Source organism: Haliotis cracherodii, unplaced genomic scaffold (genome assembly GCF_022045235.1).
Source record: "Haliotis cracherodii isolate W230 unplaced genomic scaffold, xgHalCrac1.p SCAF_18, whole genome shotgun sequence".
Taxonomy (NCBI): Eukaryota; Metazoa; Mollusca; class Gastropoda; order Lepetellida; family Haliotidae; genus Haliotis; species Haliotis cracherodii.
The window spans coordinates 17,434,936-17,451,783 of NW_027266273.1; the positions used below are offsets into that span (position 1 = coordinate 17,434,936).

At 39.4% G+C, this 16,848-nt stretch overlaps 1 protein-coding gene across 1 annotated transcript in view; it reads right to left on the bottom strand.

Moving 5' to 3' along the window:
- The window catches only part of LOC139465823 (polyunsaturated fatty acid 5-lipoxygenase-like), a 29,362-nt gene extending 15,023 nt beyond the window's left edge, over positions 1-14,339 (bottom strand). The window contains exons 1-9 of the mRNA XM_071247758.1: positions 13,730-14,339; positions 13,118-13,162; positions 12,622-12,738; positions 11,328-11,425; positions 10,472-10,607; positions 5,687-5,782; positions 4,858-4,954; positions 3,455-3,572; positions 332-424 (exon numbers count right to left, since the gene is read on the bottom strand). Of these exons, the coding sequence (XP_071103859.1) occupies positions 332-424; positions 3,455-3,572; positions 4,858-4,954; positions 5,687-5,782; positions 10,472-10,607; positions 11,328-11,425; positions 12,622-12,738; positions 13,118-13,162; positions 13,730-14,215 (1,286 nt within the window). The 5' untranslated portion in view covers positions 14,216-14,339. The remainder of the gene's footprint in view (positions 1-331; positions 425-3,454; positions 3,573-4,857; positions 4,955-5,686; positions 5,783-10,471; positions 10,608-11,327; positions 11,426-12,621; positions 12,739-13,117; positions 13,163-13,729) is intronic.
- Positions 14,340-16,848: the final 2,509 nt, after the last annotated feature.

Genomic DNA, 16,848 nt, shown 5'->3' on the forward strand with positions numbered 1-16,848 from the left:
GTGGACACCATTAATGAGCTTCACGCATTGTACCCATGTGGAGAATCGAATCCGCGTCTTCCACTGGGCTACCCCACCGCCCCCTAAAATGTGAACACTTCCGCCACCCCTGTAACGCACACAGAAACATTCGTCAAATCGCATATTTAACGAAAACATTCATACTTTATTTAATATCTCCACAGATTGTGTAATTTGAATTCTTGAATTATAGACAAATTTAGCAAACACGATCACAGATGCGTAACGTGTTGTGTGAGTAACATCATCCATGACACGGCAGTGTCAATGGCGGCGGACACAAGATAACGTTATGTATAAGAACACTTACGACTTCCCGATGAGCTTCTTGACCCCCCGGGCACCGATAGTTGTCACCCTGTCGACCACGCCCTCATCTGACAGGAGGTTCTGCATGATGTCACTGTGAATGATCAATGCAAATAATGGTACAGTAAACTACGTTTATAACGAACACGCTTATAACGAACTGACGGTTATAATGAACTGTTTTTGGTCCCGTCCGTTTGATGTGTATATGATGTATATATATGCTTGAACTACGGTTATAACGAACTAAATTAGTGGTCCCTCTGAGTTCGTTATAACCGTAGTTTACTGTAATTCATTGAGAGTGGTGGCAGTGCTCACTAGTTGATTGCCGAACTGAACCGACATGTATACTCATACAGTCACTAGTTAGTGAGTGAGTTGGGTTTAACGCCGCTTTGGACCTAGACTAACATATAGTCTCTGAAATGAACATATCGTACAGAAAAAACAGTTATTCAGTTATCTTAATAAAAATCTAATAAAAAGGGAGCCCAGTGATTCTCTTCATTTTCCTGATACTGCAGTAATCTAGACTTGCCAAACATTATAGACTTGCATGGGCTGTAGTTGATATAAATGTATCAGGGTCTGTAAGACAGACTACTTTGGACCTTATTCCAGTTATATCACGGCGTGTCAGCTTAATGTGGGAGGAATGCCCGAAGTGATGCAGGACTCAGACGTTTACCACTTCGGTGAAACCCACGAGCACGGGTATTGTGACATTATCGGCTCGAACCGGAATTCGAACCACGATCACAAGTTTTTGGCTGCCCAAAGGAATCAACTCTGCACAACGAATTGTGGTGCCGTAGACGACTGGGTCACCCGCGCCCTGCGAGTTAGTGAGAGATACATATAAATGCATAATATGGCATTCACATGATATTAACATTTAGATTGCTAAAAATGTACACCCATTTTGTCTTGTTGCAAAGGCGGACAACCTATCATATGACTTATATGAACGCCGCATGAGATTAGAAAATGTTTCACCAGGAATGGCAGCATTATACGAAGGCAGTGTCTGTTTAATTGTTGTTTAAAGAAACGATCAAAAGAAAAGAAGGCACATTTCGTCATTGAAATATTACATAGAGTGTTGTTCATATCGACTTGTGTGTCACTTCCATTCGCATCCCGTCATGATATTGTTGGACAATTGGTAACACATAGTTGTTGTCTTTAAATACTTATTCATTTTTCAAAACATCGCATTCTCATTGAAATAGAGGCCTGGACTAAGCCAAACAAAACAAATGTATGTGATCAGCAATTTACAAAATGTACCCAGATATAATTATAATGCTGATATTATGCAATAACTGCATGTTAGTCAGTGAGTGAGTTAGGTTTAACGCCGCTTTTAACAGTATTCCAGTTATATCACGCGTGTCAGTTTGATGTGGGAGGAAAGCCCGAAGTAATGCAGGTTTCAGACGTTTACCACTTCGGTGAAACCCATGAGCACGGGTAAGGTGCTGGCAAACCTAGAAACCCGTCACGATATGGCTGAAATACTGCCGACGTGACGTTAAATAATAACTCACTCACTCACCCAAAGCTAGAAAACTAGCCAGGGCGACCCCACGAGCATAGGTTTCTGGTTTGCCCAAGGAACGTAACTCTGCACAGCGAATTGCGGCGCCTTCGACAACTGGGCCACCCCAACGGCGTTTCAAAATAGACTTTGTTACATAACAAGTACCATAACGCGAAACGACGTATCAATTAAAACGTCTCAACCTTTCTCATTGAGCGTCAGTGTTGAACATTAGGAGACTGTATTCAAACTGCACATGCGACATAGCAGAACACGACACCTGGTACCCGTTTCACGACAACCCGGTACTATGTTACAAAGATACTTGTCCATAAACCAGCAAAGTTTTTTTTCACGAGACGGAGATATACGTACAAGTGTGCGTTTCCCGATTGTGTCACTCTTATTCACAATATCTTATTGAAGAATTCACACTACATTCTAGTACTCAGGTAAAGACATTCACACTAACATATTTGCAATATTAAGAAAGCCACAGCTTTAAAAAACTAGAAAATATAATTTTTCTATCAACGACAATAATAATACTAATAAAAATGGATAATTATAAATAATGATTATTTTTCTGGCAGACAATATCACACTTAATTATTCCACGGCAACAGGTGGTTCCAATCTGCCTTGAGTTTATTTGACAATTAAACCACAATCCAGGCCATTTCACCGTTCATTGATCTGTGGAGACTATGCTTGTCGTAACAGGCGACTAAACGGATAGGGTGGTCAGGCTCTCTGACCTGGTTTGATGCATGACATCGTATCCCAATTGCGAGGATCGATGGTCATGATGTCAAACACTGAAGACCGCCGTCATATAGGTGGAATATTGCTGAGTGCGAAGTTAAACTACAAAAACATTAATTTGTGTGCGTAAATGCTACGATTGAATTACGAATTCAATGGTTTTTAACATCACAATTGATTTATATGTTACATATACAAACCGCAAGACATGGTCGTACTCTTTGCTTACATCAGAAACAAAACTCACTCAACACATCGTTCCTGAACTCGTTTCAGGGAACACTCATTCAGTTGCGCTGAATGGAACTAAACACAATGTCATGTTACTTGAAACATGGACGACGCTAAACTGAATTTGAAAAAGAACGCGAACATTTAATAACATTATGTGACGACTTTGGTTGAAGAAGAAACACTTTCCAGTAGTGAGTGAGTATTGTCTTACACCGCTTTCAGCACTATTCCATGGCACTATTCCAGAAATGGGCTTCACACAGTGGGGAATCGAACCCGAGCCTTCGGCGGGACGAGGAAACGCATTAACCACCAGGCTACCTCACCGCCCCACAAACAAGGAATTGTAAGCTTTCGCAGTGGACCAGTTGTTTACAAGAGACATACTGGTGTGATGTGTAATGTCTGATTGACCAATCAGAGTTGAGCCTGACATTATTCCCATCTAAAAGGATTATAGCAGATCGGTCGCCCTTTGCATGACAGCACCCTAACTAACCACAACCCAAACCATTCTTGAAAGTCCAAATTAACGATGACATATCAATATATGTGTGTGTGAATTTTGCGAAATATCACCTGTTTGCTGCTATGATGTTGGTGAAGTAGGGAGCCAGCATCTTGTACAGTGGATGCGAGATGGACAGATGGCGGTGCATAGAGAGACCCACACTCTCAGTGAGGAGACACGCCGTGCCTTGGGAGAGAAAAAAACCACGAAGCATTCAATAATCTAATCTCATGTCATGTAATCTAATTTATTTATATAGCGCTAAAGTTTGCGTTTATCCGTTCACTGGCGCTTACCATACATCATATATACACAAGGTAAACGCTGACTGTCCATTTAGATGTGATTACTATTGATGTCATAAGCAATTTGGAACAGGTATTTATTTAACTCTCGTGGAATTGATGCTGGCGTGTGTGATGATGTGATGAGTCCTAGATGGGTGCCCCACAGCGTTGCTACTGTATGTCTGAAGCTACATCCTTTATCTTGTGAACTCAGCACTCCGATTGCACTCCGCTGTACTAGGGCGTGACGATATACAGGTGCAGAGTGTGTGTTGAGGCCAATACACCAATGATACATGATATGTTTGATTATTTCAAAGTTACCATTCGGGTCCCTCCCTATCCCCGACTACAAGTGACAAATGATATAGTGGCGAAAGGCGTTTCTAATTTTGTGGCGAGTTTGTTATTGATATATATTAATAGTTTGATAGTTTCGCCTAGGTACTTATAATATCAATTTCGTAAATTCTGTGCTATTATTCCTGATAAATCGAAATTGATAATGTTCGTAGTAATTTGTATGTGAGTCATTTCATATGAGTCTATTTCAGTTCAGAAATCTGTGACCCATATCGACGGGGTTAAATGGAGTGTGTGTATTCCATGGTATTAGCAATCATCACATTTGCATAATGAATCTTATAATTTCATTGTAAATGTGCATTTTTGGAAATAGTCTTAATATTTTAAACGTGTTGATTCCTTAAACGAACAAAGCGCAACGTAGTATTGCTGAATGTTGACAATGTTTGGTAAGTTTGTAATGATATTAAGTTTGTAATGCTTCGGATGTTTGTGGCGTTAGATATCGACAGGTGTTAACGATTGGTTTTGGCGTTGGTGATGGTGATTGTGATTGTGATGGTAATGATTATGATGATGATGATGGTGTTGGTGTTGATGATGGTGTTGGTGATAGTGATGCTGTTGGTGATGGTGATGGTACGGTGACGGTGTTGGTACTGGTGATGGTGATGGTGATTGTGATGATGATGATGATGATGTTGGTGGTGATACTGGTGATGGTGATGGTGTTGGTGATGGTGTTGGTGAAAGTGCTGGTGCTGGCTTTGGCTTTGGTTGGGGCGACCTGCTTATGCTGGTGCTTGGACTGGTGATGTTCAGATGGAGATGACGATAGGGGTGATGATTATCATGCTACACGTGCTGCTGCCGCCTACCTATGTACGTGACGGCAAGATGGTGGTTGGCCTCTGCGTTGTTGTACCACATCTTGGCTAGCAGCCAGGTATACTGGTCATCTGATGGCAGGAATACCTAGACAGAGAGGCGGGTCAACAACGTACGTCGCTCATAATGATATACTACTCAGTTACCTATCAGATAAACTTAAAATGTCAAGGGTTAATCAATGACACTGACAAGGTTTATCACGAATACCCCAAAAGCCCTCCTAACACAGAAGTGGCACTTGCGTTCTTCAAAGCAGGGAATAAACTTCTAATCAATGTGTATAGTTCGGCTACCATTGTCGCTGTAAGCAACAAAGTCAGTACCCGTGTCTACAACTTTGCATCTAAAGCTTGTATCTCCAAACAAACTGTGCCTAGAACTGTATCTACATGTGTGTCTTTACAACCGTATCCCACCTGTCTATCTACATCTGTGTCGCGACAACTATGCCCCTACAACTGTCTCTCCAGCCGTGTCACTGCACCTGTCTTACAACGGTGTTGCTACAATTGCAACGTTAAACGATATCAGATCATCAATTTACTCGACCCGTACGCTAAACCTCTTGGTTGAATTCCTGTGCTTTGATTTTGCCAACCCAAGCAGAAATTCCGATCGACATAGAAACAGATCAGCAAGGAGGGGATTACAAATGGTGACCATAGGGATGCCTACGTTTTGCCTTAATCCCCAAATTGCATATAAGTGTTATCTATAAGGAAGTCCAGTATTTCACATACTGTTTGCTCAGTAAGCTGCAGATGACATTTGCTTGTAATTTGATAAGTTGTCCTGAAGTGTTTAGAAACTGTTTACCGGGTTTTCTCCATTGGGTTGTTGGAACAACTGGATAGCAATAGGCACTAGAGTGTCCCTCTTGTCCAGATAGAACAGCGCTATGGGGGCACATATCTGAAACAGAAGACACTTACGTTAGTTCAAGGATGTTAGTTATTATTGAACTAATATTGAGTTATTATATAACTAATTGAACTTATTATTGAACTAGTTCAAGGATGTTAGTTATTACTGAACTAATATTGAGTTATTATATAACTAATTGAACTTATTATTGAACAAGTTCAATGATGTTAGTTATTATTGAACTAATATTGAGTTATATTGAAGTAATTGAACTTATTATTGAACAAGTTAAAGGATGTTAGTTATTATTGAACTAATATTGAGTTATTATTGAAGTAATTGAACTTATTATTGAACTAGTAAAGGGATGTTACTTATTATTGAACTAATGTTGAGTTATTATTGAAGTAATTGAACTTATTATTGAACTAGTAAAGGGATGTTACTTATTATTGAACTAATATTGAGTTATTATTGAAGTAATTGAACTTATTATTGATCTAGTTCAAGGATGTTAGTTATTATTGAACTAATATTGAGTTATTATTGCACTAATTGAACTTATTATTGAACTAGTGAAAGGATGTTAGTTATTATTGAACTAATATTGAGTTATTATTGAAGTAATTGAACTTATTATTGAACTAGTAAAGGGATGTTAGTTATTATTGAACTAATATTGAGTTATTATTGCACTAATTGAACTTATTATTGAACTAGTTCAAGGATGTTAGTTATTATTGAACTAATATTGAGTTATTATTGAACTAATTGAACTTATTATTGAACAAGTTAAAGGATGTTAGTTATTATTGAACTAATATTGAGTTATTATTGAAGTTATTGACTTTATTATTGAACTAGTTCAAGGATTTTAGTTATTATTGAACTAATATTGAGTTATTATTGCACTAATTGAACTTATTATTGAACTAGTTCAAGGATGTTAGTTATTATTGAACTAATATTGAGTTATTATTGCACTAATTGAACTTATTATTGAACTAGTTAAAGGATGTTAGTTATTATTGAACTAATATTGAGTTATTATTGAACTAATTGAACTTATCATTGAACTAGTTAAAGGATGTTAGTTATTACTGAACTAACATTGAGTTATTATTGAAGTAATTGACTTTATTATTGAACTAGTTCAAGGATGTTAGTTATTATTGAACTAATATTGCGTTATTATTGCCCTTATTGAACTTATCATTGAACTAGTTCAAGGATGTTAGTTATTATTGAACTAATATTGAGTTATTATTGAACTAATTGAACTTCTTATTGAACTAGTTAAAGGATGTTAGTTATTATTGAGCTAATATTGAGTTATTATATAACTAATTGAACTTATTATTGAACTAGTTCAAGGATGTTAGTTATTATTACTCGTCACGATATGGCTGAACTATTGCTGATGTGACGTAAAGCATAAACTCTCTCTCTCACTAGTGGGGCGGTCGGGTAGCCTAGTGGTTAAAGAGTTCGCTCGTCACGCCGAAGACCCGGGTTTGATTCCCGACATGGGTACAATGTGTGAAGCCCATTTCTGGTGTCCCCCGCCGTGATATTGCTGGAATATTGCTAAAAGCGGCGTAAAACCATACTCACTCACTCACTCACTCACTAGTTATTATTGTGTGTCAGGCAAGAAACATTTACTTGGCGGGTTCTACTGGTAGGGCAGGACATGCTTACCCTTTTCGCGAACATCTCGTGTCATCACATTTTCAGTGATCCATTCGTATAATTTTTACAGCTGTTTTGCCTTTCACACAAATAGAATCTAGTTCGGTGGATAATCGAGACTGGTAACTTTCTGACGTTTCATATTTACAAACATGTTGACAGAAAAAATATGTTTGTATAATGGTTGATTTTCAAAAGCGACAGAGTTTGACAACTTTCCAAGAACATCTCCTCTGAATATTTGGTCAGCCAGTACACACAGTGAAATAACCTGGACGTGACTGGTCTCGATGACACCGTAAGGGTTAACGATATTCCGGATTAAAGAAGCATATGCACAGAGTAACTAAAATGGTTTAAACTGTCCTTGCTTATAGCGATGTCCACTTTAACGAGGTTTCTATATATAGAAATATACATAGAGGTTTCATAGTGTTGCTAAAAGCGGCGTAAAACCATACTCATTCACTATAGAGGTAATAACTAATCCTCCATAACTCAACACAGATCAGAGCAAATGAATTTGATTCAGTGTTGTTTGCGCGCTTGATATATCATTTAATTACTTTATCTAAGCAATCCCTTTGATCTGACATATACGTATAAATACGTCGATAAAAGTGGAACATTTGACAACAATGGGAGACCGTTGCCAGTTGTGACCAAAACACAATACAAAATGAATAACAAAGCGAAGACCATCAACGATCAATAAAAGCACAAAGAAGGCTATAACATGCGATAATACGTGAAGTACGAGGACAGGAATTTTGAAACGAATGAATAGCTTAAGGTATATTGATAATATTTTGCATCCTTTGAAAGGATAACGTGAGTACGAGTTCAGTAGGTGAGTTCTGAATTGGACAAGCATACCCAGTACTATACACAATACGAACAATATGTACTGCCAATGTTATTATGGTGGCATTTTTTCAACCACCTTGTTATCACAGGTTTCAACCCAATGTTTCACCCCTTTCTCGGGACGGTACACTATAACTTTGCCACCCTTGTTTTTCTTTTCTGTTAATCTGGGGCGGTCGGGTAGCCTAGTGGTTAAAGCGTTCGCTCGTCACGCCGAAGACCCGGGTTCGATTCCCGACATGGGTACAATGTGTGAAGCCCATTTCTGGTGTCCCCCGCCGTGATATTGCTGGAATATTACTAAAAAGCGGCGTAAAACCATACTCATTCATTCATTCATTTTGTTAATCTCTATGTATGTGTAACCTTAACCTGCGAAACCATTCCCTATTCAGTTGTTGCTCACCTGTTTGTTAGAGGTACTAGCATCTGTGCTGAAGAATTCAGCAAATGACATCCAAAACTCTGTCTTCAATTAGTATTTCTAGTTGCGCTTGACAAAGGATATTCTCTTAAAGCCCTTTTTTGGTCGAATCCCCGTCAAATTGATATTTATAGAAAAAAACGATTAAAAATATTTTTTAGTTGATACACTGAGAAGTTCATCTCATTTTCTGTCGTTAAAACGTGTTACTAATCGTGTTACTAATTTGTTTTGTTTTGCTTGATTTCTTATTCCATTCTCATATGACCAGGTCTGTGTCTCGACGCAGCAGCAACGCCACGTGTGACACATTGGCATAAGTGTACATATAGTTATTGTTAAAAGCTAGAATCTTACACGTCGTAACATCTGGTTTTGCAGACAAAGTATTTGATCTTGAGTGAAACTTGCTCGGGGTGCCAATTCGCAAATGGCGTTCTTGCTGGGACGACATGATTCAACTTCGTCTGGGATGATATAAACGGACCCGTTTCTGGTTTAGTGAGTGCGTTGGGTTTATCGCTAATTGAAGACTATTTCAGTTATATCAGGGTGTATCAGCTTGATGTGAAGGGAAAGCCCGAAGTGATGCAGGTCTTCGAACTTTACTCCTTCGATCAAACTAAATATATTGACCACTTATATCGACCAGAGACCTTTCAAACAACCACACCTCATGATATTGATCATTATTAACAGCTTATACTGCTACTTTAATTGCCTACACTGTCATATATTTGGTGGGTGGGCGAGGTGACTACGTATCAATAATACTTCAATGTCAAAGCGACCCGGGTCGTATGTCAACGTTGCACTTTAACACATACCTTCAAAAGGTAACCGTTGACAATGATGGCGAATATCGTCATTGTTCCCAAAGAGAACCATACCCAACATTAATAGCGACTGGATAACCAGTTCAGTGTCAAAGCGGTAAAAGTAATAGCATTATACACGATTGATGAAATTGACATGGAATATGCAAATCTATTCACAAAAACAGTATTAATTACATTTTGTTATCTAACATAAATATGCATGTGAACGGATTGCTTAAAACATATTTAGTGATTGAGTTGAATGTTACATTATGCGGACTTGTCGCGATACATGTTACAGTGACATGTTGGTACAATGACATTCATATGTCATATTGAAACATAGAACCCAAAAACTGATGGAAAATGTGTAAATACAATGGATGAATGAAACGTTTTCAAACAAAAGCAATCGTTTAATGTAACGATATTTGAATCAATCAGTATACACAGTATAAGGATTATTAATATCCTCTTCATGAAGCAACCTTATCTCTCATTACATGATATATTAATACCCTATATGTGTACCAACCTGATCTCATTGCTTTTATATTATACTACCACAGGTAAGCCGAATTTTCAGGACCAGAAAATAGATTCTGTAGAAAGGGGTCGGCTTATCCAAGGGATACACTTTCATGGTATATTATTCTTGTATATGGACTGCTGGCCTCAAGTGCAGAAATAAAGAATTGAATTGAACTGAATTGAATTAAATTAAATAAAGCTACATAGCATAAAACTATATACAGATAGACACATCAAAGTGTGTAAGGCAGCCGTGAGAAGTCCGGGTTCTCTATGTTGATCTTTAGAGGTGATTTAATGGATCGGGTGCCCAGACTCGGGGACTTTGTTGATTGTATGAGGGCGTGGATTGTTGCTCATAGTATCTTTCACACAGCAAACTAAAAGAAGAACGTGTGGTCTTACTGTCATTTCTTCACTGGGAATAACGAGGTCTTTCAGCATCTCCAGGTCACAGATGAACAGTTTATTGTTCTTGAGGGCCGTCTTCACGGACTGTCCCTCCAGGAAGGGCTTAATCATACCGTCAGTTACCGCTAGTCTGGGGAATACAATGGTGATAGATGAAACATTAATAATTGATAGAAAAACAGAAACACCTAAACGTAGACAGTTACCTAGAGATACATGACACAAGTCCACAGAAACAATACAATCGCTTATTATTTATACAATCACAATAATAGTCACCAAAACGACATTAAAGCATAAATGTTTTTTTCTCCCATCCCTCGTATACGTAGTCCAAACAAATGCCATAATGCTCGTATAATATGTTAACACCGATAAGGACTCTGACGGGACTATAAGATTTTTCACCTGAACGATCAACTTCAGAGAGTCAGAAATTGAGTTTGGTGAGTTCAACCGCTTTGAACAGTATTTCAGTTATCACGGCTTGTCACCTTAATGTCAGCTTGTGAGAAAAGCCAGAAGTGCAGGCGTCAGACGTTTTCCACTTCGATGAAACCCAGTGCGGTTCTATGGTGCTGACAATCCTAGACACTGGGATGTGAACCCAATATCTTAGGTTTCTGGCACTTAATGGAGCCAACCCTTCACAGCGAATTGCGGTGCTCAGACGGTTATTTGAGTATGAGTATGAGTTTACGAGCTTGGGTTCTATCTAAACTCGCCATACACTACTCTTTTTCATAGTGTTGACATATATAGTGGCACAACACTGTCACGATTGCCCTGATAGAGAAAGGGATGAAAATTACTCAACACAGTGTTCTACAGACACTAGAACAGGACCTACTTTTTTGGAATGTCAGAGCAGAGTTTGATGAGCGTTGGGTTGACACCGTTAAGTCGTTGATAACCAAAGCACCAGTCTTCCTGCCAGAACAGTTGACACTGAAGACCATACAGAAAAGTGAGTGAGAGAGTTGATGAATGAATGAATGAATGAACGAATGAATGAATGAAATACCGCTTGGAACATCCATTTCACGAGGTGTCACCTTAATTTTGGCGGAAAGTCCGAAAGTCCGGAAAGAGTGATGCAAATCTGAAACGTTTAGCCTTTAGTAAACCCCACGGGAATAGGTATGAGAAACCAAGAATCCTGATCAGGGAGAATCTGGAATTCCTTACGACGATCGTAAGATTCTGACACATTACATGCAGATACAATAAACTGGGTCAAGTCAGCTGCGAACGAATTAAAAACTATTTATAATTGATACTATTGAGATCGATATGAGCGAATATGGTCTTTTTGTCCCATGTGTATTGCATTACAAGAAGAATGTTTAAGTCGTTCGTTTCATTATGAAATATGAACGTATTTGTTTTCAAATGCCGAAAGATGAAAGGAGAAGGCATCCGAAACTGAACTGTTCTAGCCCTGCAAAAATTAAGTCATGAGCTCAAGCCATAAATACTTCATTAAATGGCGGATTCTATTCACAATGACCTGCGGTGTAGCGTAGCAATATGCCCGAAGTGAAATTCTGACACATGCCCGACAACAGCAGGCGAGGTAATATGCAAGTCGGGATCAACATATACACATTGTCAACACGCATATGTGAACAAATACCCTCGATGTTCAACGAAGGACCTGTATCACAGTTTCCCCTTGTAATTAAACGCAAAATACCTGCAGCGTTACAACTGGTGTAGTCGCAATCTAAATTACGTACACACTATAGTAAAGTCATATTTAGCGACAGCGATGGAATTTAATTTGAACGCCTGACAACAATGGTTCGCAGCTATTTGTAAAAACCAATCTGAATATTGTATTTATATGGTGCTACTGGGTGTGCACGTGGTAATCTAGTGTGGCAGTTTCCCATTTCCATTATGTTTTATTGTAGCGCTGAGCAAACCATAAATTACTGTGGACGTCCCAAATGAAGACTGAATGAACTGAAAAAGGCTTATCTATTTCGGCTCTTCATACAAGAAACTATACCTTAGCTACTCCATGGCTAAAAGAAGTTGTTGCCTTGTTCATATACATACACGAAGCAATTAATACATCTCCTTTTATCTTGTTTAAGAACTCTTCCTGATTGACTCGTTGTCACAAGACCTAGGTTCACCTTGGGGATGTAGAATTCCTCACTGGCGTAAATCCCCACTACATCCTGCAGGCTGGCCCACTCGTCCTTCTTCAGCTGCTGGGCCCGGGTCTCTATCAACTCCACCACGCTACAACGCTGAATACGGTGAATGTCATGAATACGGAGAACGGGCAGGAATATAGTATTTGTAAGATTATACATTATACAGTACCAATTATACCATAGTAATACCGGTAGCCATACTATTAAACCGGTTAAAAAACGTAGCACTGACAAGCTGGTTTATGCCAAGATTGGAAACATGAAAAGTATTTTTTTCATAGATCCAACATATGTTTTGCAGACAAATGGAACAATTATTATTATTATGATTATTTTCATGACATGCCTTTCAGATTGAAAGACACATAGAACCTTACATCCTACTTACCCCTGCTAATGCAGCTAATACACGTTTTGACCTTTAGTGTATATGTAGTGTCAGTGGTACTGTTACATAATATAATATACACACCTTGTAATTCTCTGGGAAGGCTTCATCATCGGGAACTTGTGCAGCCTATAATGGACGTCATCATCATCATCATCATCATCATCATCATCATCATCATCATCATCATCATCCTCATGCATTCAGTCAGTTATAAATATTTTCAAAACAAATATCACTTCATAATAGATTATAAATTTGTCATTATGTCACCGTCGCATTCATAATATTTAGTTTTATTATAATGATGATGATGATCATCATCATCATCATCATCGTCGTCGTCGTCGTCGTCGTCGTTGTCGTTATCATCATTCCAACTATGATTTTTATCATTGTACTCTGGTATAAATATGTCCATGACAATTATCAAGTCTTCAAATCGCTTTTATATTTGTCATCTCACCTTCACATTCAGTATGATTAATTATAATGACTGATAGCAACATCATAATTATTATTATTATTATTACTACTATTGCCACTACATCAGAATTCGTCCCATAATCAACACCAAACCCAAAAGTAACCCTTCGCTTTAATGACTCTATACAAGGGCATGTTTACTTGATAGCTGTCAAAAGAAGCCCACAAAATCGGTCCATGGGATCCTGAATTACATTATTGTACATTTACCTGTATGGGGAGTGTTGTGTCGGCAGTGGACAGTTTGTAGGCTCTTCTTGTCTCCTCCAGTTCTACCTCCCGCTGTTCGCTGCTGACGTCATCTTGCGGAAGTGACGTATCATACTGATGTATGACGTATTTATAACTTGGGCGAATCCATCTGAACACCGGGAATGTGTATAGGACATCGTAATCCGGGTCCTCTAGAATGACCGACTCAAGAAACCAGGTACTGGTCAGGCCGGTGTAGTCTCGCCAAATCTCGATCCGGTCCACAGGAGAGGTCAAGGTCGCGAATTTACTCTTAGCAAGTTGGAATACATCCTTTTTTCCGCGATCAAAATTCGGTTCAAAGAACTGATTCAGCTTGATCTCATCCGAGGCATTTCCCTGTTCGTCCTTTGCAACAAACCACACATTGGCGTTGGTTCCTGAACCTTTCCTGTCCCCTGTCTTCACCGTGACGATGATGTCGCTACCTTGGCTGTTCCCCATTCTCCTTGTCGGTGCTTACACCAACGATCAACTCCAACTGGCAATGTCTCCCAGCGCTGCGTTGTGATGGAATGTGGTGTGGAACTAGTGCCATCTGTCGACCGACGGTGGTATTGTGCTCCTATCCACCTGCTGTCAGAAGCTAGCTAAGCGTGGTGAATTTATAGATTTTATTTCTTGAAATGTCACTCTGGGACACAGGCGACAATGACAATGTATTAAGAGGTAGGTATATTTCAAACGCATGGTATAATACGCTGTCTATAAACATAAAACGCGTGGGGGTTGACAGCATATTTGCATATCAGGCGATGTTATCTGCCAAATCGCCAACAGTCCTGTATGCAAACTGCTGATCAATAAAATATTTTGATGAATGTATCTACACATATATGTACGTGTTTCAAAAGTGATTTTATTGGGTTTCTGGGTTTTTACATAAACAAATTAAGCTCTTAAATTAGTGAATCTCTAAGTATCTACAGTATCCGTCGTCAGGCATGGGCGGTTATTCCCTCTTCTATGTGATGTGTTTCAGCTGGTGGACATCTTATCAGCCTGATGGAGGTCCCGACATGCTCTCTCTCTCTCTCTCTCTCTCTCTCTCTCTCTCTCTCTCTCTCTCTCTCTCTCTCTCTCTCTCTCTCTCTCTCTCTCTCTCTGTGGCGAACTGGATTATAAGAATGTCTGTGAAGGTAGAAGGTTCATCTACTGTTCGTCAGACATCGTGGGTCATATCATTTTAAGAACTCAAGTACGATGTCACGCCAAGATTTAGCCCTGGGTACTCGTAAAATTGTTTGTTTTGTATGTTTGCTTTTAAAGCCGCATTCAGCAATATTCCAGCTCTATGCTGGCACCTGTAAACAGCGGTTAAAATCTGTAAACGACACTAAACACCGTCACGATGTGATGACATGCTATCAACAAAGTCACCGAACCTGACCACCCGAGACATTTGGTCGCCTCTTTGTTCAGACGTCTTGCAGACTTGGCAAGTTCGCTTACTGCTAATTCTAGATCTAAATGTCCATCCAAACAAAATTAAAGATATTAATAGGCTCTTGAATAATCTACAGCCGTATTACAACATGTAATTTCAAACTTGGAGAGTTGGACGATAGATGGTCCGAAATGTATTTGTTTTGTCTGTCATTAATCTTATTGAACATTTTCTGCAGATCTTCTTCAGTCGGTGCAAGAATCATAATGTCATCAATAATACCGCAATTCAAGATTGCAAATAGTGTTGGAGGCACAAGACAACCCTGTTTTACACCCTTCGGCACCTTATAGTAAACCAAGGCTTTAACAAACCATTACTTCTGACTGCACATTTAACGACCTCTTTTATCTTGTACATCACACAGCTTTAGTTTTAACCACAGACATTCTCTGTTCATGTTATCAAAGCCTTTCTTCGTATCCAAGAAACATGTATAGGTGGACTGTCCTGAAATTCGCCTGTTGTTGACAATGCTATCAAATCTGTGTAAGTGGTCTAAACAGATCCTTAGTTTCCTGAACCCAATTCCACCGACAACCCTGCATTTTTAAAAAATGACGTCTATTTAGTATATCGCAGTAGATCCTGCAGGGCACCGACATTAGCGTGATCCCTCGGTATGTTAATGGCTTCCTTGGGTCTGTAGGACTGTTATGCATTGTTGCCTGAGTCAGGGACACATCCATTCTTGAAGCAATGATTGAACAACTTATACAGGATGTCGATACAGAGGTCAATCTTAAGAGCCTCCGCAGGAATACTGTCAATACCAACCGCTTCACGAAGCTTGGGTCTGACTACCGCTGCCCGAACTTCATCTCTTGTAATTCCACTCTGTTCATTCGGTCAAAAGTTTTTCTCTGGGAGTAAAATTGTTCCCGCATAATTCTCGTGCGACTTGTCCCGATTGCCCGTCGCCGATCCCGTTCAAGCCTGCGTACCTTATCCCATTGCCCCTGAAGTTCGGGTGACCAGTATGGCTTTGACAAGATTTACCTTTGGTATCATTAGAGTCTAATGATTAGACATTTGTAGATTGTGACACTGGAGACGCTTTATCCAGGCTTGTGGTTATAATGAGTGAGTGAGTTGGTTTTAACGCCGCTTTTAACATTATTCCAGTTATATCGCGGCGTGTCAGCTTAATGTGGGAGGAAAGCCCGAAGTGATGCAGGTCTCAGACGTTTACCGCTTCGGTGAAACCCACGAGCACGGGTATGGTGCTGACAAACCTAGAAGCATAATTGGGGCGAACCGGGATTCGAACCCACAATCATAGGTTTCTGGCGTGCCCAAGGGACGCAACTCTGCACAGCGAATCACGGGGCCTTAGACGACTGGGCCACCCCTTGTGGTTATAAGTGTTGTAAACTCATCATACGCATTGTCATCATTTCTGCTGTCAAGTGTATGTACTGTCTTTCCAATATGTTGTAAAATGATATCAGAGCAGTCAGCCTGAAGATCGTCATTTAAAATATCTCTGACCTTGTAATACGTGATACCTTCCTTCCTCTGAGCATCTTCTGTATCTCTCTTTCCTTTAGTATTGACCGTGCCACAAACACGCATCTTCACAGACCGCTCTAACAGTGAAGGATCCGGAACTCTCACTGGGACGCATAAA